A 24,581-nucleotide genomic window follows, 5' to 3' on the forward strand; every position below is an offset into this window, starting at 1 on the left:
CCTTTACATCTTTAATCAATACACTAGAGACACCTCGGTTTATACGTTCAACAAAGGCATAACAATATTGCGATATTTAGAAGATCCCTGCACCTGCAGTATGGCAAAGCTAAGAAAGTACGGTACCATACCTCTGTACATAGTGGAAGATCACAATGAAGTAAGAAAGTGGAAACGCAGTGCATTGTTGTCAATTGTTAATTGTCACTGATTTGTTCATAGTGTAACGTGAGTATAACTAATGTTTGTAAACTGATGACGAGGAATAATGACAAAGATATCGAAACTGCCGTCGCTGGGGCTCGAACCCGCGACCCTTGGTTCTCCAGCCCGATGCTCTACCGCTGAGCTAAAGGGAAATTCCCTACAGCTGACGCTTGGAAGGCAATCTAATTAATCAACATCTTTTACAATATTCCTCCCTTTTTTCAAACGCCAACCAAAGTTCTTTGCCGCCAAGGGTTCTCCTATCTTGAACGGGGAGGGTCAACGGCACCAATTTGTAATATGACGAGGAATAGTGATAAAGATAGTGACATCGCTGGGGCTCGAAGCTGCAAACCCTGTGCTCTCCAGCCAAATGTTGTGTGTACAGTGGAACCTTGTTAGACTGAACACTAAATGGTTTATGTGTACAGTGGAACCTTGTTAGACTGAACACTAAATGGTTTGTGTGTACAGTGAAACCTTGTTAGTCTGAACACTTTGGTTTGTGTGTATATAGTGGAACCTTGTATACTTTGGTTTGTGTGTGTATAGTGGAGCCTTGTATACTTTGGTTTGTGTGTACAGTGAAACCTTGTATACTTTGGTTTGTGTGTGTATAGTGGAACCTTGTACAATTTGGTTTGTGTGTACAGTGAAACCTTGTACACTTTGGTTTGTGTGTACAGTGAAACCTTGTATACTTTGGTTTGTGTGTGTACAGTGGATCCTTGTACACTTTGGTTTGTGTGTACACAGTGAAACCTTGTACACTTTGGTTTGTGTGTGTACAGTGGAACCTTGTACACTTTGGTTTGTGTGTACAGTGGAGCCTTGTTAGTCCAAACACTTTGGTTAATGATGTAGAGTGGAGCCTTGTTAGTCCAAACACTATGATTTGTTTATACAATGGAGCCTTATTAGTCTGAACACTTTGTTAATGTGTACAGTGGAACTTTGTTAATCTGAACACTATGGTTTGTTTATACAGTGGAACCTTGTTTATCTGAACTCTTTAATTTTTGTGTACAGTAGAACCTTGTTAGTCCAAACACTTTGGTTAATGTGTACAGTGGAACCTTGTACACTTTGGTTTGTGTGTACAGTTGAACCTTGTACACTTTGGTTTGTGTGTACAGTGGAACCTTGTACACTTTGATTTGTGTGTACAGTGGAACCTTGTACACTTTGATTTGTGTGTACAGTGGAACCTTGTACACTTTGGTATGTATGTACAGTGGAACCTTGTACACTTTGGTATGTGTGTACAGTGGAACCTTGTACACTTTGGTTTGTGTGTACACTGGAACCTTGTACACTTTGGTTTGTGTGTACAGTAGAACCTTGTACACTTTGATTTGTGTGTACAGTGGAACCTTGTACACTTTGATTTGTGTGTACAGTGGAACCTTGTACACTTTGGTTTGTGCATGAATACAGTAAAACCTCATTGCACCTTAACTCACTCGATAGTGACATAACAAAGGAAAAATATATTCTGATTTCCTTGATGTTTTGTTGTTTTTTTGTTTTAGGTTGTGCCATTCATACACAGGGCTATAGGTGGACGATATTTACCTATATCAGACATCATCTTTGTGCATTTTGACTCCCACCCTGATCTACTCATACCAGCAGAGCTGAAGGCTGATGACATCTTCAATAAAGACATTCTTTATGAGTAAGTAATGGTCATCACAGCTCATTATTCCTGAAACTTGTCAAAAATTATAAGTAGATCATTCAGCATGAACACTTTGTATTACTCTGTAAATTTAATGTTCTAGCCTTTTTAAACAAGTGGCCAAAAGGCCTGAATAGCTTACCTGGTATTAAATCTCACACTTGCAATCTTAAAAGTGGAATAAAATACAGCTACAGGCCAAACATCAGTATTTGATTCAAAAGAATCTATTAATAGATTTAAACACATGACCCCTGTGACCTTGAAAGTCAAACAAGGACATTAAGTTGAACAGACTTCATAGCATTTCATCAAATCTTGCTTCTGGCCAAATATCATTACACTGGACTTTATTATTTATAAGTTATTGAAAGATTTCAACATATTTGACCCCTGTGAACTTGAATATAACTCAAGGTCATTCATTTGGAAAAAGCTAGTAACCCTTCATTCCAGCATGCGACTGGCCAAATATAAAATATTAGTCACCCTGGTCCATTTGGTTATGAAGAAATCTTTTACAGTTTTCAACATAATTGACCCCTGTGACCTTGAAATTGGGTGAACATCATTCATTTGAACAAACTTGGTAGCCCTTCATCCCAGCATGCTTATAACAGGTCACATATCATCATCCTAGGCCTTTTAGTTATTTTGAAATATTTGACCCCTGTGACCTTGAACATTAGTCAATGTCATTAATTTGAACAAACTTGGTAGCCCTAGCCTTCATCCAAGCTGTGAGTGAGTGAGTGAGTGATGATTTTACTGGCCAAATATCAACATCCTAGGCCCCTTTGATATTAAGAAGAAGTTGTTGAAATATTTTAACGTGTTTGACCCCTGTGACCTTGAAAATGGGCGAAAGTCATTTATTTGAACAAACTTGGTAGCCGTTTATCACAGTATGTAACTAGCCAAATATCACCACCCAAGGCCCCTTGGTTATTCACAAGAAGTTGTCACAAGGTTTTAAACATATTTGATCCCTGTGACCTTGAATATTAGTCAAGGTCATCCATTTGACCAAACTTGGTAGCCGTTTATCTCAGCATGTAACTGGCCAAATATCATCACCCTAGACTTCTTGGTTATTCACAAGAAGTTGTTGAAAGGTTTTAAACATATTTGACCCCTGTAACCTTGAATATGAGTCAAGGTCATTCATTTGAACAAACTTGGTAGCCCTTCATCCTAGCATGTTATTGGCAAAATATCATCATCCCTAGACCTCTTTTTTATTTAGAAGAAGTTGTTTAAAAAAAATATGTTATCAACATATTTGACCCCTGTGACCTTGAATATAAGTCAAGGTCATTCATTTGAAAAAACTTGGTAGCTCTTCATCCCAGCATGTTGCTGGCCAAATATCATCACCCTTGGCATAAGGTCACTTGCCCTTTGGGCAGGTGAGCAAAAAATGAGGTCATACACTAGTGAAAGAGTTTTATACACAAAGCTACATAAGAAAATACCCTAAAGAAAATAGATACAAAATCATGGTTAACGCAACCACTGTTCAATTGAGGTTATGCATATTATCATGACAGCAAATATTTGTACACAGTTTACCCAATATAATAATATGTGAAGGGCGAAGGTTAACGTTGGGAGAATATAGATTTTACCAGTGAAGGGCGAATATTTGACAGGATAAAAGTTTCCTGGTATACAGTAATACAATTTCACTTGATTCTGTATGCATGTGTATGGTAAAATTTGTAATGTTTGTTTGTTGCAGGAGCCAAAGCATTGAGAACTGGATACTACCTATGGTGTATGCAGGACACATCAGTGACGTTGTCTGGTTTAAACCGCCATGGTGTGAACAGATCACAGACAAGACAATTCAGTTTGATGTGGGGAAGTGTTCTTCTTCTGGCTACCTAAGGTAATGATGGGAGATAAGCTATCACACACAGGTAATAATGGGAAATAAAGCTATCACACACAGGTAATACTGGGAAATAAAGCTATCACACACAGGTAATAAGGGGTTATGAAGCGAAATAAAGCTATCACACACAGGTAATAAGGGGTTATGAAGCGAAATAAAGCTATCACACACAGGTAATAAGGGGTTATGAAGCGAAATAAAGCTATCACACACAGGTAATAAGGGGTTATGAAGCGAAATAAAGCTATCACACACAGGTAATAAGGGGTTATGAAGCGAAATAAAGCTATCACACACAGGTAATAAGGGGTTATGAAGCGAAATAAAGCTATCACACACAGGTAATAAGGGGTTATGAAGCGAAATAAAGCTATCACACACAGGTAATAAGGGGTTATGAAGCGAAATAAAGCTATCACACACAGGTAATAAGGGGTTATGAAGCGAAATAAAGCTATCACACACATTTAAGGGGTTATGAAGCTATCGCACTCATTTAATTACAAGTAATGAGGCTGTTACACTCGAGGACAAGGTCTGCAAGATCACTGAAAGGAGTGAAATTTCACAACAGCTCGATGCTTGTCGGACGATCATATGCAGTTCTGAACTGATGAACAGTATTTGATGATGTCCTATGACAAGATGGTGTTTCACTCATCTGAAGTTAGAGGTCACACCTAAAGGTCAAAGGTTCATAACTGCAGTGCGCTTACTTCAACCTCTGGACAGTTAAATATTGTGAAAGAACTTGATAGGTGTGTGTTATTGACAGCACAGCCTGTTACTACACAAACTTGTCACAGGTCTATACCCTCCAGGTCAAGGTCACAGGATAAGTTAAAAGTTTACGTTACTGTGATACTTGTCTGAACTATGAAGTTTGAGTTGTTGACAATTTTATTTTGTATTTTGGTGTGTTATTATTAAGCCAATTAACACAAGTCGTTACAACTGAGGTCAATGATACTATATATATATTACTATGATTTTGTATGTTATTTTTGTCATTATAAGAGAAAATACAAGTTTGCAGTCTAGATATATAGTAAAGTATATAATGGCATTATGACTGGAAACATATTATATTGAATCTACAGATTAATTCATTTTACAAACTTTGCTTGTTATTGTACATTAAACTCCATAGATACACATTGTTCACGTTTTAGTTTTATACCATCTTGGTCAATAGATCATTACCTCGTGGTCAAAAGCTTGCTGGTGGTAAGTGTAAAACATGATATACCGATCCACTGGCCTGTTGTTGTATATGTAAGCATTACCGATCAACTGGCCTGTTGTTGTATATGTAAGCTTTACCGATCCACTGGCCTGTTGTTGGATATGTAAGCATTACCGATTCACTGGCCTGTTGTTGTATTTGTAAGCATTACCGATTCACTGGCCTGTTGTTGTATTTGTAAGCATTACCGATCCACTGGCCTTTTGTTGTATATGTAAGCATTACCGATCAACTGGCCTGTTGTTGTATATGTAAGAATTACCGATCCACTGGCCTGTTGTTGTATATGAAAGCATTACTGATCCACTGGCCTGTTGTTGTATATGTAAGCATTACCAATCCACTGGCCTGTTGTATACGTAAGCATAACTGATCCACTGGCCTGTTGTATATGTAAGCATTACCGATCCACTGGCCTGTTGTTGTATATGTAAGCATTACTGATCCACTGGCCTGTTGTTGTTTATGTAAAATATTACTGATCCACTGGCTTGTTGTATATGTAAGCATTACTGATCCACTGGCTTGTTGTATATGTTAGCATTACTGATCCACTGGCCTGTTGTATATGTAAGCATTACTGATCCACTGGCCTGTTGTTGTATATGTAAGCATTACTGATCCACTGGCCTGTTGTTGTATTTGTAAGCATTAACTTGTTATTTGGTTTTCACAGAACCAGCTGTAAAGAAAGTTACTTTGTCAGCGAGACGTTATATAGACCAGTGGAAAAACTTCTCAACAGAAAAACTCTCACCCTCACTGTGATTACAGTCCAACCCACCAACTGGTCCGGATCACATCCACTGAAAAACTCAGAAATGTGTCAGCAGAATTGTGAACTTACTAACCAAAGGGAAAAGAATGCACGCCAGTCAGAAGAAAAAATTAAGTCAAGAGGAGACGGTCTAAAAACCACAGATGTGTCAAGTCAGGGACTAATTTGCAAGCAGGACACAGGAAGTAACTGTGGTAATAACGAAGATATAATAACTTCAGATGAATGCAATGCCACACACGAAAGTCTGTGTCCGAGGAAAAAGCAGCGACCAAATACATGTGAACACACGGAAAGTAGACAAAGTGATTCTAGTCTGGAGTCTGTACATGTGCCACCATTATCAGACAAATTCATTTCAAAGTTGGAAAATTTGTTTGAAAAGTTTAAAGATTGTCATATTGTGTTAGACATAGATTTAGACTTCTTTTCAACTAAGAATCCTTTTCGAGAAATGTACAGCCCAAGACAGTTTCAGTTACTACAGGACCTCTATGTGTACAACAAGCCTGCAGATGACTCTGATGAGGTATGTCTGGTCATTTTGTACCCATACATTCTTAAATGAAAAAAATGTTACAAAACATTATTAATATTTCCAACAGTTATGGAATTTGTCACATTACCTGTCACATCACTTAACATCACATCATTACATCATCACTTTACACTTAATGTAAAATCACTAAATGTCACTTAATTGTCATGTCACATCTCTTAATTGTCATGTTGCATCTCTTAATTGTCATGTCACATCTCTTAATTGTCATGTTGCATCTCTTTGTCACTTCTCTCAATTGTCATGTCACATCTCTTAATTGTCATGTTGCATCTCTTAATTGTCATGTCACTTCTCTTAATTGTCCTGTCACATCTTTTAATTGTCATGTCACTTCTCTTGATTGTCATGTCACTTCTCTTAATTGTCATGTCACTTCTCTTAATTGTCATGTCACTTCTCTTAATTGTCATGTCACTTCTCTTAATTGTCATGTCACTTAGTATCAATTCACTTAATTGCTTTGTCATGTCTCTTAATTACTTATATACTACAGGCCATTACAATGTGTGTAGAAGGAAGAGAGGAACAGTTGTCTCAGTTAAAACAGATACTCATGTCCATGGGAGATAACCCCGGAATGATTCCTAAACATGAAAGGTAACTATATTGGAAAACTCTCACAGCACATAAAATATCCTATAAAAATAACAGAGTGCATGCTTTATGAAAGAAAAGAATCATTATCTCATTTTAACCCACCATGGTCAAATGTTGTGAGGAAAGACCTTTATAACAAACCCTATTTAATATGTTGATTTAGGAGAAGCCTTTGACAGCATTTGTAATAAAGTTTTCCCCTAAATCTATGTAAACAGTGTTATAAAGGTCAGTCCTGACTCAGTGTACACAGATTTTGTTACAAAGATCTCTCTTAAATTACTGTATACAGGATTTGTTATAAAATAATAGGCTGATTTAGGAGTGACTGTTATAACAGACCCCGTTAACACTTATTTAAGGTTGAATTTTTTACCAGGTACTGTACATTGTTTTAGGTGTGAGCTGATCCTGAAATTGGTTGGCGACCTGAGACAAACTTTTGGAGAGGATGGTGTGGACTTCAGATTATTACACGACGCTGGATGTACCTGTGATGATACAGAATTGCCTCATCATGTCAGCAGCCAGGAGCAGATAACTCTGTTGGTAGATGCTGTACAGGAACTACTCTGTCGCATGCACAAACCAACTATCATCACTATGGCCAGGTAAAATAGTCTGGGGAAAAGTGAAAAGTTTTTGTAGCAATGACAAACCCAGTGGTCTTACAAATCAAATAAATGGCCATTTGACTTTCTTCAAAGCTTTAATTCTATAATGATACATAGATTTTAAGGATAGCCTTTTTTATACTCCCTCCTAGTCTTAAGTACATAGGGGAATATCCACATTATCCATTCCATAACTTCTTACTGCCTCAAGACGATGTACCGAAACTTTCATTTAATGTTAATGAATAGCTATAGCTAACATGATGCTAATTTATGGTTGGCACAATATTTTGTTTTAAACTTAAGTGCATATCGTGACAAGATGACTTGCTGCAGAACAATTACAGTTCCATACCCCAAAAGTCAATGTCATCGCAAACAGTCCAAGGTCAGATCAGTATAGTACTCGTCTGTACTATAACTTCAAAGAGGGGTAAAGGTGGCATAGTGAGCCATATCTGTATTTCTTATTATTGTTGTTGTCCATTCCTTGCCTTGAGTGTACTGGTATTGTTGTTCCAGGTCGAGTAATGATGACTACTGCCCTCCAGATCAAGTGGATTCTATACAGGATCAAACTCTGGAAATCTTACAGGATCTGTACTTAAAGCTCAATCTCACAGCTTCTTATTGACCTTAACTTATTACAAAAGATCTGTACGATAGCCAGGTCCATGGAACACGGTCACACATCTCTTTAACGCGGAAATATTACCTGATGTATTTGGTAGGTGTGAACTTAACAGTGTTAACTTACTGGTAGGTGTGTATTACTGGTCGGTGCGTATTACTGGTAGGGGTATGTGAACTTAACAGTGTTAACTTACTGGTCGGTTGTATTACTGGTAGGTGTGTATTACTGGTAGGGGTATGTGAACTTAACAGTGTTAACTTACTGGGAGGTTGTATTACTGGTCGGTGTATGTGAACTTAGCAGTGGTAACTTACTGGTAGGTGTGTATTACTGGGAGGTGTGTATTACTGGTAGGTGTATGTGAACTCAACAGTGTTAACTTACTGGTAGGTGTATGTGAACTCAAGTGTTAACTTACTGGTAGGTGTGTATTACTGGGAGGTGTGTATTACTGGTAGGTGTATGTGAACTTAACAGGGTTAACTTACTGGTAGGTGTGTATTACTGGTCGGTGCGTATTACTGGTAGGGGTATGTGAACTTAACAGTGTTAACTTACTGGTCGGTTGTATTACTGGTAGGTGTGTATTACTGGTAGGGATATGTACTTAACAATGTTAACTTACTGGTAGGGGTGTATTACTGGTAGGTGTGTATTACTGGTATGTGTATGTGAACTTAACAGTGTTAACTTACTGGAAGGTTGTATTACTGGTCGGTGTATGTGAACTTAGCAGTGGTAACTTACTGGTAGGTGTGTATTACTGGTAGGGGCGTATTACTGGTAGGTGTATGTGAACTTAACAATGTTAACTTACTGGTAGGTGTGTATTACTGGAAGGTGCGTATTACTGGTAGGTGTATGTGAACTTAACAATGTTAACTTACTGGTAGGTGTGTATTACTGGGAGGTGTGTATTACTGGTAGGTGTATGTGAACTCAACAGTGTTAACTTACTGGTATGTGTATGTGAACTTAAGTGTTAACTTACTGGTCGGTGTGTATTAGTGGTAGGTGTATGTGAACTTAACAGTGTTAAATTACTGGTAGGTGGGTATTACTGGTAGGTGTATGTGAACTTAACAGGGTTAACTTACTGGTAGGTGTGATCTTGATGACAAGTGACATGTGTATTACTGGTAGGTGTATGTGAACTTAAGTGTTAACTTACTGGTCGGTGTGTATTAGTGGTAGGTGTATGTGAACTTAACAGTGTTAACTTCCTGGTAGGTGTGTATTACTGGTAGGTGTATGTGAGCACAACAGTGTTAACTTACTGGTAGGTTGTATTACTGGTAGGGGTATGTGAACTTAAGTGTTAACTTACTGGTAGGTGTGTATTACTGGGAGGTGTGTATTACTGGTAGGTGTGTATTACTGGGAGGTGTGTATTACTGGTAGGTGTGTATTACTGGGAGGTGTGTATTACTGGTAGGTGTGTATTACTGGTAGGAGTATGTGAACTTAACAGTGTTAACTTACTGGTCGGTTGTATTACTGGTAGGTGTGTATTACTGGGAGGTGTGTATTACTGGTAGGTGTATGTGAACTCAACAGTGTTAACTTACTGGTAGGTTGTATTACTGGTAGGGGTGTATTACTGGTAGGTGGATGTGAACTTAACAGTGTTAACTTACTGGTAGGTTGTATTACTGGTCGGTGTATGTGAACTTAACAGTGGTAACTTACTGGTAGGTGTGTATTACTGGTAGGTGTGTATTACTGGTAGGTGTATGTGAACTTAACAGTGTTAACTTACTGGTAGGTGTGATCTTGATGACAAGTGACAACTAAGGTTGTGGACATTTCACAGTAAAGATACAGACATTGTTTATACTATTAACATATGTTACACTGGTGTAAAACAAATTCAGAACAAAAGAAAGCAACGCACTGGAGTGCAACTGAAAGACTGTGATACTGGATGAGACCGAGATTCAGAAACAATTTGTTTCTTTGTTGGGTATGTTTTTGATTTCTTCTTTATTGTTTCTACATTTTAAAAGGGGGTAACTTGTATTACTCACTCAGGTTGATCTGTGATACCAACATGTCTCATGTTTTCAAAATGTTTTGACTAAAATAAATACCATTGAAAATTGTGTTCACTTCTGATTTTAATTTTTGAAACCAGATTCCATGTTGCGTATACAATCTACTGTTCAAATGTAATAGCCAATATTTCTATCCTACATATATAAATATGATAGAGTCCTATATTATATGATGGTCCTCATTTGATTAATTCAAGAAATAAGTTTCTAAAAACACTAACACACCTGACAATGACTCAAATCATTAGCATATATACATATATGTTTTATTACTTAAAAATATAACAAGAACTCATCAATAAGACTTCTTTTTCTTTGTGTACTTGTGAGTTTTCTCCTCCGTCTTGTCCGTCATGTTGGTCAGCAGATTTCTCATACCCTCATCCTTGATACGATAGTCCTTACTGCCACCTTTGTATTTATGTGGCTGTTTGTCTCTCGACTGTCTGGACCAATTCTTATTCCCTTCACTGAAAGAAGGCTCATCATCCTACAAAAACAAGGAGCAAACTGACGGTGTATGCTTGAGTGAGCAGTGACAAACCAATTCTGTATGCTTGAGTGAGCAGTGATAAACCAGTTCTGTATGCTTGAGTGAGCAGTGACAAACCAATCTGTATGCTTGAGTGAGCAGTGACAAACCAGTTCTGTATGCTTGAGTGAGCAGTGACAAACCAGTTCTGTATGCTTGAGTGAGCAGTGACAAACCAGTTCTGTATGCTTGAGTGAATAGTGACAAACCGATTCTATTTGCTTGAGTGAGCAGTGACAAACCAATTCTGTATGATTGAGTGACCAGTGACAAACCAGTTCTGTATGCTTGAATGAGCAGTGACAAACCGATTCTGTATGCTTGAGTGAGCAGTGGCAAACCGATTCTGTATGCTTGAGTGAGCAGTGGCAAACCGATTCTATTTGCTTTAGTGAGCAGTGACAAACCAATTCTGTATGCTTGAGTGAGCAGTGACAAACCGATTCTGTATGCTTGAGTGAGTAGTGACAAACTGATTCTGTATGCTTGAGTTGACTATTATGTACATACAATTTTTTGATAATTTGCTTGAAGACATTATATAATTCTTCTATGCCCATTAAATTCTCCACATTACAGACATCAAAATGAACTATTACAGTTAACTTTACCGCTAAAACCCATGGATCAACTATACCTATACATAAAACAACATATACCTGTCACTTACTGGTTGGTCTGTGAGCTGGGACCTTATTTTATCACGCAGCACATTAAATGGTTTTATTTAGTGGATATTTATCCTGTTTCTACATGTATTAATATTACCAAGAGAAATGTGTGGTTTATGAAAGACTAATCATTCAAAAGTAAATTGTCAAAAGGTGTTTTACTTTGTAAGTCCTACATATCTGACATAAAGGTTAAACAGAAGAGAAGTCAAAATGTACCATATCCAATCGGAGAGAGTTTCCCTCCATCTCTGGGTCCTGCTTCCCTTTCCACCCTGTGTCCTTTCCTTTGGCCTTTTTCCCTGCTGGTCCTAAGTGTAATAAATAGGTTATAACTAAAGGTCATCAGGTAATTGTGTTACATTGTAGGTTAAAGGTCATCAGGTAATTGTGTTACATTGTAGGTAAAAGGTCATCAGGTACTTGTGTTACATTGTAGGTTAAAGGTCATCAGGTAATTGTGTTACATTGTAGGTAAAAGGTCATCAGGTAATTGTGTTACATTGTAGGTTAAACGACATTAGGTAAGTGTGTTACATTGTAAAAGGTCATTAGGTAAATGTGCTACATTGTAGGTTAAAGGTCATTAAGTAAATGTGTTACATTGTAGGTTAAAGGTCATCAGGTAAATATGTTACATAGTAGGTTAAAGGTCATCAGGTAATTGTGTTACATTGTAGGTTAAAGGTCATTAGGTAATTGTGTTACATTGTAAAGGTCATTAGGTAAATGTGTTACATTGTAGGTAAAAGGTCATCAGGTAATTGTGTTACATTGTAGGTTAAAGGTCATTAGGTAAATGTGTTACATTGTAGGTTAAAGGTCATTAAGTAAATGTGTTACATTGTAGGTTAAAGGTCATCAGGTAAATATGTTACATAGTAGGTTAAAGGTCATCAGGTAAATGTGTTACATTGTAAAGGTCATAAGGTAAATGTGCTACATTGTAGGTTAAAGGTCATTAGGTAAATGTGCTACATTGTATGTTAAAGGTCATCAGGTAAATGTGCTACATTGTAGGTTAAAGGTCATCAGGTAAATGTGCTACATTGTAGGTTAAAGGTCATCAGGTAAATGTGCTACATTGTAGGTTCAAGATCATCAGATAAATGTGCTACATTGTATATAAGAGGTCATTAGGGGGTGTTTACAGGTTTAGGTTAAAGGTTATCAGGTAATGTTAACAAGACAATTATGAGTAAACATTGTATATCATTATGGCCCTGCATCAGAGATGTAAATGTCCTATAGTAATCACAGTGTCTGTCTGATTGTCCACACTTTCGTTTTCATTTTTTTTTTATCTCAAAATCAAGGTATCTGAAATTAAACACAGATACAGTTATTATGTAGATGTGCACCAGGTCAAGGTCACTGTATCTAAAGTAGAGAAAAGGAGAATAATGTGATGTTACTTGGATTCCAAAATCCAAGATGTTGTCCTGTCAAGGTCATTGTCAGTTACCTCTTATTAGCCAAGACATAAATGGCTGTTACTTTTGTTACATAAGTTCATTATCAGTGTAATACTTAGAAGACAGTTTATGTTGTGAATAAAGATGTGCTATCGGGATCAAATAATGATTACAGATTGCCACCATGCATACAAGACACATGATTGGTTTACATGTTCCATAAGTACCATTTTGTTCATAATTGGTGGTAAATGGTACTTCTCAGATTATATATGTAGCTACAATCTTATAACCCATATTCGGCAATCCAACATGATAACTGTGGTTTCTTATTTGCAATTATTTGGTAAATATACAATCAGGTACATAGCAGAGCCTTTGCCGACCTGTCATTGTTCTAGTTTGTTAAATATACCTAAGAATCAGCAAACTCTTCTCTCCTCAGGAATTTACGTGAAATTAAACATCAAACAGTATATAATAAACAACAGTAGTTAAACATAGTTTGCTTACCATCAGAAAGGATTTCACTAAATAGTTTGCGTTTCTTCTGATTCTGTCCTTGAACCTCTTTCCATTCTTGCAGTCGGTGTTTGTAGTGAAAGATACCACAGTTTTTGTGTACGTAGAAGCCGAACCGGTCGCCTTGGAGCTTGGCCTCATTGCGCCCCAACTCCTCTGCGACCATCAGCTTCTGACCAAGGGTGGCACATTTCCACATGTTGTCTAGAGTCCGACTGCCATTCTTGTCACAGGCCACATCCATGTACGTCCCCTGTACACGACAGAAATTATCACAAAGTAACACACTGAGTTTCTACATTTTCTATATCGTATGCTGGTGTTGAAAATATCCCTTTTTTCTTCTTTTTTTTTGCAAAAAGCCCTGCGGGCCTACACATAAACACCAACTTAAAGTATATGGTGATTGGCTTATTACGGGACAATGAAAACGCATGTCACCGTTTCTTCTAACCTGAAATAGATATTGGTGGGCTTATTAGCAGGCATATAGTTTATTGTCATATGGATACTGTTCAGGATGAGGTTAGAAATAGTGAAATTACAAACAGAAACCATCAGCAAGATAAATGAAAGGAATCAAGCTTAAAATAGCAACCTTCACCTTTGACAGAATGACCTAAAAAAAGATAAAGGTATGTACCTCTAAGTAACAAAAAACAATAGCAAAAAGAATGAGTCAATAAGGTTAGAAATGCCAAAACCATTCGATTGATGGATTAACTCCTAAAACTGAGGGCCTACCTCCTATCATTAACTACAACCTCATACAGGTATGGAGTAGAAACAAAATTTATGAAGACAGATGAGGTAAATATCACACCTGCGATTTCAGCAAAATGTGGGTATAGAAATAGTGCTACATTTGTAGCTTGAGAATGGAATCAAGTATCCAAGAAAAAAAATTCACATCACAAAAAAAATATTGTCTACACAAACCTGACATTTCATGACCTCTGATATGATTAAAATGGTATTTATGTTATTTAAATACAGCAACTGTACATTTCTGGTTTTTTGTTCTATTTTGACTTCCATCTCCATTCAAATTTAGCACCTGTATGTTTTAAAGGTATTTGTATCTATTGGTTTAAGGCCAACCTTCATTCTTTTGAAAAGCAGGTCGCGGCTCTTCTCCCCCATTGCAGGACTCTGACAGAAAACATCAATGACATGGCTGCCACAGGGATCACATGCTAGTGTGCGCAGTTCGGCTGGTGTGAGATCCAGTATTCCAGTGACCACTGTTTTAGGGTTTCCAAAGCGAAGCAGGTTTTGCATCAACACTGATCCATGATAATTAATATTCTTCAAAATCGGAACAATCTTTTTCTTCTCCTTAAATATAAAAAGCAAGAGAAACAATTGTGTTTTGATTTTCTCTGAATAATTGATAAAAATATGATTTGTTTTGCATAAAATAAGCTCTTCAAGATTGAGTTAATATCAATTTTGCTTAAATAAGCTCTTCAAGATTGACAGTTAAGATCAATTTTCCAGATAATCTGAATGCATACAAATAGTTTTACAATGTTTGTATTGTTTTGATTAGGCAGCTAATTTTGTCCTATTTTTTATGAACCTTACAGCAAACTTCAATATGGAATGAAACAACAGAATAAATCATTCGTACCTCGGTTTTCACCGATTTGTCGGTGTCGTCTGCATCCTCCTCAATACCAAAGTAGATTTCGTAGGTGGAGAGAGACAGCAGCAAGGGAGATAACTTTGTTTGTCGCTCCACCGGATCCAAACAATGAAATGCCCCCATAATGGACTGAATATGAGGATAAAAATCTATGAATAAGTATTCTCATGATCACTTCCTTTTGGTATTGATAATAAAAACTGTAATTAGTAATTACAGGTCATACGTTTATTTTTTGAAGAGAAAATAATTTCAGCCATTCTTTGTTTTCAACATTTTTTTATCATTATTAGACAAACAATTATGTGACTTATTCCAAATACAGTTGCATTAAGCCTCACTTTATCTTATTTATCAAACTCTGACCCAGTCACTCCATTTATTTGGATATGATCAAAGATTAGTTCAACAATTCCCCACTACAAAATATTGGAGGTTTAAAGTTTGAACTTTGGTCGTACTGTACTCAATTACCTTGGTGATATTACTGGCTTAACTAGGAGATGGTACTTCACAATGTTTCATGTAAATATACTTAAGAAAGACAGAGAAAAAATCTAATCCAATTATAATTATATAAACACAGTATCTCAAAATGTAGACAAAGCAATCCCCATCCCATCCTCCATACTCCAGGGGTTACGCTCACTTACACTCTCTGCAGAGTATGTAGACCGGATCGAAACCCTTGGCTAGCGAAGATGCCTCCATTCCTACCCCATTAAATTGTACATACCATGCATTGCCTATATGCTAATGGCTCAGACACATTGCTATGGATGAATTAATTACTGTAGCATTACAAAGAATGCTCTTCACTGGAACCCTCTGGGTCTGGGTAAGCAAAAATAGACGGAGGCTAAAGGTCACTTGGTTCAACCTGACATATCAATATAATAGGAGCAATGCAAAGACCTAATTTAATTAGATTGAATCAAAACTCCTTGCATTTGTTCCTCCCATATTTAGGGAGGCACCAACAAACTCCCTGCACTAGTCCTGCTCTACATCTTCTCCACACTAGTAGGAAAGAATATAAGGTCAGTAAATACATTTATGATAGTTCAATAACTGTTACACCAAAGTCTGATACTTGTAATTACCCTGACCATTTAGTCTGAAAGGTTTACTTACCCGATTAGTTTTTCCTGTTGGCATCCCAGTCTGAGAGGTGTACTTACCTTGACTAGTTTTTCCTGTCGACATCCCAGTCTGAGACAGGTTTCTGCCATCCTAGTGACCACACCCAGGTGATTGAGGGCCAGTAAATCCTCTAACAGAATGCTCAACTCTTCAAACATCTCCTCAAACTGTCACAAACAAAGCAAAATTGTAGGTCATCTGAACAATATGTAGTATTCTCATTGAAATTAATTTTTTTAAAGTTATATATTAACCTATCTAATAGTTGTATCTTAGTTTATATCAGTGTCCATCAGTGAAGGTGAGCCTTTACCACAATGTATACTTTCTAACCTGACAAATATATGTTTTTGCATAGTAACAGGGCTAGAAAATAAGACTAATGGAATGAATTTATTGAATTTCTTCATGTTAGGCCATACTTCTAAGCTCATAAAGACTTGATGTTTGCTTGAACAGACTGAATAGGTCATGTCATATTGATTAAGCAATGTATGTCCAAGAAAAAGAGTTTTGAAGAAATTGAAAATATTCTAAGAAACAGTGTCTTTGACATTTAATGAAAAAAAATATTCACTTTCATATTTCTATTCAATATTTAATTTAACTTTTAATATACTACCTCAAAAGGACTAAATGTTTGGTGTGGAAATTAAAAACTGGCAGAGATAAGGCACAAATATTGTTCATAATTACTGAGAAATAGAAATTCTTACAAGCTCCTTCTCTTTGACATTAGTCAGGAGTTTCTGCAGAATGAAATTGCCAACGTGGTGCATCGCATAATGAACAAGTTTTCCTTTGAAGACTTTTTTGTAGATATCTCTGTAGACGTCTTCAGACCCAAGGCTTAAAAGCTGTTCCACTAAGAAAGAACCAATCTCACTTGTCACTATTGGTGGTAGACTGTAAAACAATAACCAACAAATAACAAGTATGTTAACATGATCAGGTAAGTTGTTACATTATTGTTATGCCGAGATGTTTCTAGTACAGGTTAAGATATCTAAGCTATTATACATGGGGTGAAATAAACAAAAACACTAATACGTAATAAAATGTTCTCTACCACAAAAACATTGTCTATTTATACAATAAATACATGTCCCCTACCACAACAAATTGTCTAGTAATCATACAATGCATGGCTCCTACCACAACACATTGTCTAGTCATGATACATGTCCCCTTACCACAACACATTGTCTAGTCATGATACGGGGCCCCTACCACAACACATTGTCTAGTCATCATACATGTACCCTACCACAACACATTGTCTAGTCATTATCCATGTCCCCTACCACAACACATTGTTTAGTCATCAGACATGTCCCATACCACAGCACATTGTCTAGTAATGATACAATTCATGGCTACTACCACAACACATTGTCTAGTCATGATACGGGGCCCCTACCACAACACATTGTCTAGTCATTATACATGTCCCCTACCACAACACATTGTTTAGTCATCAGACATGTCCCCTACCACAGCACATTGTCTAGTAATGATACAATTCATGGCTCCTACCACAACACATTGTCTAGTCGTGATACATGTCCCCTACCACAACACATTGTCTAGTCATCATACATGTCCCCTACCACATCACATTGTCTAGTAATCATACAATGCATGTCCCCTACCACAACACATTGTCTAGTCATGATACATGTCCCCTCCCACAACACATTGTCTAGTCATGATACATGTACCCTACCACAACACATTGTCTAGTCGTTATCCATGTCCCCTTCCACAACACATTGTCTAGTCATGATACTTGTCCCCTACCACAACACATTGTTTAGTAATCATCCATGTCCCCTACCACAACACATTTTCTAGTCATTATACATGTCCCCTACCACAACGCATTGTTTAGTCATCATACATGTCCCCTACCACAACCCATTGTCTAGGCATGATACATGTCCCCTACCACAACACCTTGTTTAGTCATTATACATGTCCCCTACCACAACGCATTATCTAGTCATGATACATGTCCCCTACCAAAACACATTGTCTAGTCATCATACATGTCCCCTACCACAACACATTGTCTAGTCATCATACATGTCCCCAACCACAACACATTGTCTAATCATGATACATGTCCCCTACCACAGCACATTGTCTAGTAATGATACAATTAATGGCTCCTACCACAACACATTGTCTAGTTATGATACATGTCCCCTACCACAACACATTGTCTAGTCATGATACATGTCCCCTACCAAAACACATTGTCTAGTCATCATACATGTCCCCTACCACAACACATTGTCTAGTCATGATACATGTCCCCTTCCAAAACACATTGTCTAGTCATCATACATGTCCCCTACCACAAGACATTGTCTAGTCATCATACATGTCCCCTACCACAACACATTTTTTAGTCATTATACATGTCCCCTACCACAACACATTGTTTAGTCATTATACATGTCCCCTACCACAACACATTTTTTAGTCATTATACATGTCCCCTACCACAACACATTGTCTAGTAATAATACAATTCATGGCTCCTACCACAACACATTGTCTAGTCATGATACATGTCCCCTACCACAACACATTGTCTAGTTATGATACATGTCCCCTACCACAACACATTGTCTAGTCACCATACATGTCCCCTACTACACGAATTGTCTATTGTCTAGTCATAATACATTGAATTTTCTTGAAAATTTAATGAATACCTTAATTGTTCCTTTGTTTCTATGAACGTTTCTGCTGGAATTTTACACCTACCTGGAATCATCCTCCATTTCTGAGCAGAGATCAGACGTCTTGAGCACTTTGTACAGGTATTTCTGACCTTCCTCGTCCCCCTTCTGATGGTGAACCAACAGAAGTGTCTGTATGACTGGACTGACAGTGGGTGAACATAAGCTATCTGAAATATTGGGATTCTATAGATATTAAATCCTGAAGTTTAAATAGTATACTCTCAAGGTTTGTTTGGTTTGTTTTTGTAAGTAATTAAGATACTTTGTCTTTTCAAAGAGCAACAGAAAAATACTACTACTGTGTAGCCGTGTTTCAATAAGTGATCAGTTGTTACAATTAAACACAATCTAATAAACATGTAACAGTACTATCATACAAAATGTAATGGTACTACCATTTGTGGTAATGAGTTTATTAACAATGTAGTTCATGAGTCACGACATCTACCATCCAAGATTTCTGTAGATCTTTAGTAAATAACTCAATGTGAAATGTTTATTATTCATAGAGAATCCAGAGAATGGATTCTGTCTATCTCAATCAATGTCACTTAGTACAAAACAAATATCAAACCGCTGTGAAGTCCCTAACGATAAATATCGCTACAGCATAATATATTTAATTTTGAAATGAAACATAAATAAATTTGTTTATATTTTATCAATTGCACATGTCATTGAACAACAAAATGAAAGAAAATATTTAGCACATTGTATTTCCAAAATGGCAGCCCACATGGAGTCCAGAGACTTTTCCGGCTGGCACACATTTTAGAAGTTGTTGGGTATTAGATACTCTGGTAACGGCAACAAGACAATACCACGGGTGTTACGGTAAGGACAAACTGGGCAGGTATAATACAATAAGTGTCAGTAGTGTAATGAGTGACTTTGACACAGGACGGGTGCCCAATGCTATAAAACTTGATGCTGGAAACTAGCCAGATTTGTAAAATAATTATTCAAAATTTCGAATTTTTGTAAATAAATATTTTTGGCTTACCTTTAAAGTCATCCATCCGAAAAATTTCCTTTGTAATTTTTTTCAGCATCTTTTTAAATACATTTGGAGGATCAAACTTTTCAAACTTTGGTAACATGTTTTGTTGATTATCTGAAATTACAAAATGAGTTAAATGATGTTAGGTGAAATTTGTTAATATTTATAACCTAATGAGGGACACTAGCACTAGTCCTCTAGTCTGAGACAAGCAGATTTCAGCAAGGACAAATGACAAACCAAACCTAACTGGTCTTTTGGACTTATAAAAGAAAGTATATATATATGTTATCACAATATCATTTGATAGATAAATTATGAAAATATTCTTTTCAGAAAACTGCTTAAAATGCAGATATATATATTAGATGATTGTAGTCAAAATTTTCCTGAAACTTCCCCATACCTCTATGGCAGTATTTTATACATGTCCCCTACAGTCAGTTACTTCTCATGTTTTAGTGCTGGAAGTATACGTATTTTCTTCAGAAAATCTTGGACAAGTTAAATTAATGCAGGACTTGCAAATAATCTGTTCAACTTGACCTGTGGAGATATATACATGTACCAATCAAAAACAGTTAGTGTTAAGTTTTGTTAATCCTGGTAATGTTATCTTCAAAATTATATTTAACATTTATGTACAAAAGAAATAGAACACATGAACTTCTTTCCTCTCACAATTCAACATCATGAACATCTAAAAGTATTAAACCAACCTCTTCTTTGATTCCTCGACAGTCGACTTCTGATAACCTGCTCGTCTACTGCAACACCTGCCAAAATTTGCAGCATAACCCGCACAATGTGAGAACTGTATACGTCCAAACAGTTTGTTAAATTGTCCTTCAAGTAACTGCACAGGTCTAAGCACAAGTCCTCCATAGAAAGGTCATCCTCCGACTCCTCTGTGTCCTCAACACTCGGCTGTTTCTGCAGACACCTCGGCACTTGTGTTAGAGTGTTTTGTAACACATGACTGGCAAAGCGGTCAGTTAACATGTCCGACCAGTCAGACTTAAATATTTGTAAAAGAGTTCTGATGTGACTTGCTTCACTTAGTCCAATCAGTCTCTCAAATATACGGCTAGTACTTGCCAGGTGACACACTTTAATGCCATCCTCTTTTAGTTGACCAAAAACATTTTTCAGGAAGATATCTGTAAGAACAAAAGTTTGAAATTTTTACTTTGACAAATTGACAACCATTATGGGCTAATTAAGAACGGATTAACCTCAACCTTCATGGAAAAGTTTATTACCATGAAAGCTCAGAGGAGTTTGATAACCACGGTTATCTGACAGTAAATTATGTTGTTATGCTTCTTTATTCAATGACTGAAACAGTGCTGCTCAATCTCTTAAAATGCAACAGGTTAGCAAATTGACATTCTTTTTCGTCTACAGTACATGTAGATGATATTAGAAACTGAACTGAGGGACTACATTGATGGCTATATTGTATATCAGCTAGATGTACCATAGTGTAATGTGAGGATGGGTGTTCATTCAGCACCTGACCACGCTTCCACGCTTGATGTTGCTACACTAGAGAGAGCATTCCAGGGCTATACCACATCGCTGTCAAAGGTAGATTGCCAGTAAAAAAAAAAAAAAAAAAAAACAGAGAGAGAGAGGATACCATAATGAATTGTGCAAGGTGGAACCAAACAACCATTTACTCTGCCGTCGCTTTATCTAAACTTGAAACTGAAAATATACGCAGTGTATAGAATGTACTGTTCTGGCTGAACAATACTAAGAGTGCAATCTTCACATGTGAAGATATCATATTTCGTTTATCTTCACTGTTTTGAAGATACGTTTTTAGTAAATTAAGAATTCACGGTATCTCACTAGTAAAATATAATAAATGACGGATATCGTACGGGTTTACTATCATATTTTTGTAGATAGTATATGCGGCCTCCATTTCCCAGAAAGCTTTCACGCATGGGGAAGCACCAGAAGTGGACAAAGCTTTTACAGGGCTACATCGTGTATCCTGGTTGAAACGGTGTGGCGTAGAAATGGTATTTGGTTATATGGGCCCAAGGTAATATTGGCCAGGCCTATTTTACCCAAGTGAAATCGCCCAAGTTAAAATCGGCCCTACTATGTATCTATATGTTAAATACATGGGATTTATACATTTATAAGTAGAATTATATTTAAATAAATACATTAAAGGATTATTTTTGGTGTTGTTGTTTTGTTTTTATTGCCTTACACAAACAATGATGTTCGCCTACCAGACTGTTGTTATAGGTGAGTAGCTCATAATTAACTCTTGAGTACCTCATCACTGCCTCAACCTCAGGTAGCCAATCAAATGTATTGATCACTCACGCAAATGGTGATAAATATGACTGATTTTCTTGGACAATCACTTTTAATCGACTTACATCAATTGAACAACACTTTGCATCTAATCAACATGAGCGACAACTGTCAACATTGTGACCGTGTGGCGAGGCCTAGGCAGCATGCATTGCAGTGCGACACATGTAGCAGATGGCATCACAGGACATGTGATACTGGTATGTAATTCAAATATAGTTTCCATTTATGGCCGAAAATATGGTTTCGTTTAATAAAAAATACGAAAATTCTTTCGGCCATAAAAGGAATAATGTAGAAGGACAAATAGTAAATAATGAAATCAAGTTTCTTTAAATATGTATATTTCATTTATGGCCGAAATATGGTTTCCTGTACACGTAAGTCGACACGTTTTGAAAATAACTTAAATTTTCATTGTAGGTATATCTCTTGAGATGTACAGAGCCACCGTCCGAGGCGAGGGAGGGATCATCTGGTGGTACTGCCGCGACTGCCCCAACGATCCTCCTAGTAGTTTAGATGACACCGTCGAGATAATTCCAATAATCAAATCTAATTAAATATAATTAAATAATGTCAGTGTTTCAGATTACACACAAAATGATAACTATCTTACGCGACTATATAACAAATTACACTAGTACAGGTTACCTCCCCTTGTGGAACTCGCGACTGAGACAAGGAAATGCAGAAAGGAATTTATTAATTTAAAGATATATGTTCAGAGGTTGATATATAAATGAAACTCAAATAAAGGGATTATTATAACGTTTATGTATATTCCATGTATACATAGGGCCGATTTTACCTTGGGCCGATTTCACTTGGGTAAATCGAGGCCATTTTTACCTTGGGCCGATATAACCATAAATCGTAGAAATATTCCACGATAAACGAATGCACTAAGACCGTTCTATAAGCAGAGCTGAAAATACACAGTTTCGGAGAATAAAAAACAATGTATCAAGAATATTATGCCCTTCTTTCATTCGTCCACTGAATTACATAATGTATCGTACAAAGTACATGTGACTTGACATTGTTATAGAAATAACGCAAACTAGCAATAGTCAGCATTTTAGTTTTGGTCAGATACAATGTACGTCTGGACCCCTCAATCTACAGTCTACATGTGCCAAATTTTCCTGCAGTCAGCCTCCGTTAAGATCTGTACCTGTCGTTTTCTTTACAGGTTCAACCATTTCAACCAGATACACGAATGCACCCAAGATCAAACCCTGGCAGGGGTTAGCGCCGCATAGGGGTTTGAAAAAACCTGTTAGCCAGTAAGGCAGTACCTCCTCTCCATCTTCTTTGGCTGTTAATTTAAGTTTTGTTTATTTACCAATACAAGATCTATAAAAACCGTCTTCACCCCGACTCATTTTGTTTAACAAATAGCTATAACAAAGATCCATTTTCTCTTCATATGACAGGTCCAGTACACTCTGCCGATTGAGCTATATAGCTATAAAGACCTATATAGCTATATTCACCTATAAATTATAGCTGTATTGAGCTATATTTTCTGAGATTTCAATTTTCATTAAATTAAAGCAAAGTCGCATAAAACAATAAGGTTTATGGTAATGTTCACTGCAAAAAGCATACGATTAGATGTATATTTTCATTTTTCATAAATGTAAAAATTTCCGATTTTTTTACATCATTATTTTTTTAAAAGAATACTTATATTTCATGTCTTTTGTTATCAACCTAATGATATAATCTTCTTTTAAATGTGACTTTGTTTCGTTTTCCTTAAACAAGAAAATCACTCGAAAATAGCTCAAAAGACCTATTTCAGATAGGTCAATAGAGCTATTATAGGTCTTTACAGCTATATAGCTCAATCGGCAGAGTGTACTGGACCTGTATGATACAAGTTAACCGTTTATTATTATATTGTCTGTAAAACCTCAAGATGTACAGAAGTTAATCAGTTTGGAAATGATATAAATCAAAACTTTTTATCGATCCGGAGTCAGGCGATCAACTGATTTCGGACAAACCACCGTCCTTCGTCTTCCCTTATAAGTACAGGCTGTCTTCTGGCGTAATTATACCTTTATCTTCACTTGAAGAAAATTCTTCGTCTAGTGTTTCTGATACCCTTTTGTAGTAGTTGATTACTTCATCTGGTATTCTATCGGCCTTCTTTCTCTCTTGTGCATTGTCGTCCTCATTCTTACGCTTAAACTTTGACATTTCAATACAGTACAGCAGAGCAAAACAAACACACGTGTTTCGGTTTCACCGGAAGTGGAATTCAATTGAATACGAA

The 24,581-nt window shown here is 36.8% G+C and overlaps 2 protein-coding genes across 5 annotated transcripts; one reads left to right on the forward strand and one right to left on the reverse strand.

Annotated features, from left to right (window-relative positions):
• Window positions 1–11: 11 nt before the first annotated feature.
• On the forward strand, window positions 12–8,797 carry LOC110443759 (UPF0489 protein C5orf22 homolog). Of its 3 annotated transcripts, none has more exons than XR_002462145.1 (8): window positions 12–160; window positions 1,740–1,885; window positions 3,630–3,779; window positions 5,708–6,338; window positions 6,865–6,968; window positions 7,367–7,579; window positions 8,105–8,345; window positions 8,554–8,797. XR_002462145.1 is itself a non-coding variant. In XM_021488149.1 (7 exons), exons 1-7 carry the CDS (start codon window positions 101–103, stop codon window positions 8,214–8,216), a joined length of 1,416 nt encoding a protein of 471 aa, XP_021343824.1. In that variant the 5' UTR covers window positions 12–100; the 3' UTR covers window positions 8,217–8,457. The 3 variants fall into 3 exon arrangements, 1 of the variants encoding a protein (XP_021343824.1); XR_002462146.1 differs by lacking the exon at window positions 8,554–8,797 and adding an exon at window positions 8,432–8,515; XM_021488149.1 differs by lacking the exon at window positions 8,554–8,797 and having other exon boundaries at window positions 8,105–8,457.
• A 1,723-nt stretch (window positions 8,798–10,520) lies between these two features.
• On the reverse strand, window positions 10,521–24,548 carry LOC110443798 (nucleolar protein 9-like). 2 transcript variants are annotated; one of them, XM_021488216.1, is made up of 11 exons: window positions 24,364–24,548; window positions 20,674–21,114; window positions 19,958–20,068; window positions 18,977–19,121; window positions 16,918–17,107; window positions 16,240–16,368; window positions 15,044–15,187; window positions 14,512–14,748; window positions 13,402–13,663; window positions 11,693–11,784; window positions 10,521–10,760 (listed from the first exon to the last, which is right to left on the reverse strand). In XM_021488216.1, the coding sequence occupies exons 1-11, from the start codon at window positions 24,503–24,505 to the stop codon at window positions 10,566–10,568; spliced, it is 2,088 nt and encodes a 695-aa protein (XP_021343891.1). In that variant the 5' UTR covers window positions 24,506–24,548; the 3' UTR covers window positions 10,521–10,565. The 2 variants fall into 2 exon arrangements, with proteins under 2 accessions (XP_021343891.1, XP_021343892.1); XM_021488217.1 differs by lacking the exon at window positions 24,364–24,548 and adding an exon at window positions 21,435–21,541.
• Window positions 24,549–24,581: the final 33 nt, after the last annotated feature.

This window comes from Mizuhopecten yessoensis, unplaced genomic scaffold (assembly GCF_002113885.1).
Source record: "Mizuhopecten yessoensis strain PY_sf001 unplaced genomic scaffold, ASM211388v2 scaffold716359, whole genome shotgun sequence".
Taxonomy (NCBI): Eukaryota; Metazoa; Mollusca; class Bivalvia; order Pectinida; family Pectinidae; genus Mizuhopecten; species Mizuhopecten yessoensis.

Bases quoted from the DNA above. Each gene is read 5' to 3' on its own strand.
- LOC110443759 (XM_021488149.1), top strand. From the start codon at position 101: ATGGCAAAGCTAAGAAAGTACGGTACCATACCTCTGTACATAGTGGAA. The intron at 3,780-5,707 runs GTAATGATGGGA...TGGTTTTCACAG, and splicing joins TCTTCTTCTGGCTACCTAAG to AACCAGCTGTAAAGAAAGTT. The intron at 7,580-8,104 runs GTAAAATAGTCT...TTGTTGTTCCAG, and splicing joins ACTATCATCACTATGGCCAG to GTCGAGTAATGATGACTACT.
- LOC110443798 (XM_021488216.1), bottom strand. From the start codon at position 24,505: ATGTCAAAGTTTAAGCGTAAGAATGAGGACGACAATGCACAAGAGAGA. The intron at 21,115-24,363 runs GTATAATTACGC...TTGTTCTTACAG, and splicing joins TTCTTCAAGTGAAGATAAAG to ATATCTTCCTGAAAAATGTT. The intron at 10,761-11,692 runs GTACATTTTGAC...TTGTTTTTGTAG, and splicing joins ACTCTCTCCGATTGGATATG to GATGATGAGCCTTCTTTCAG.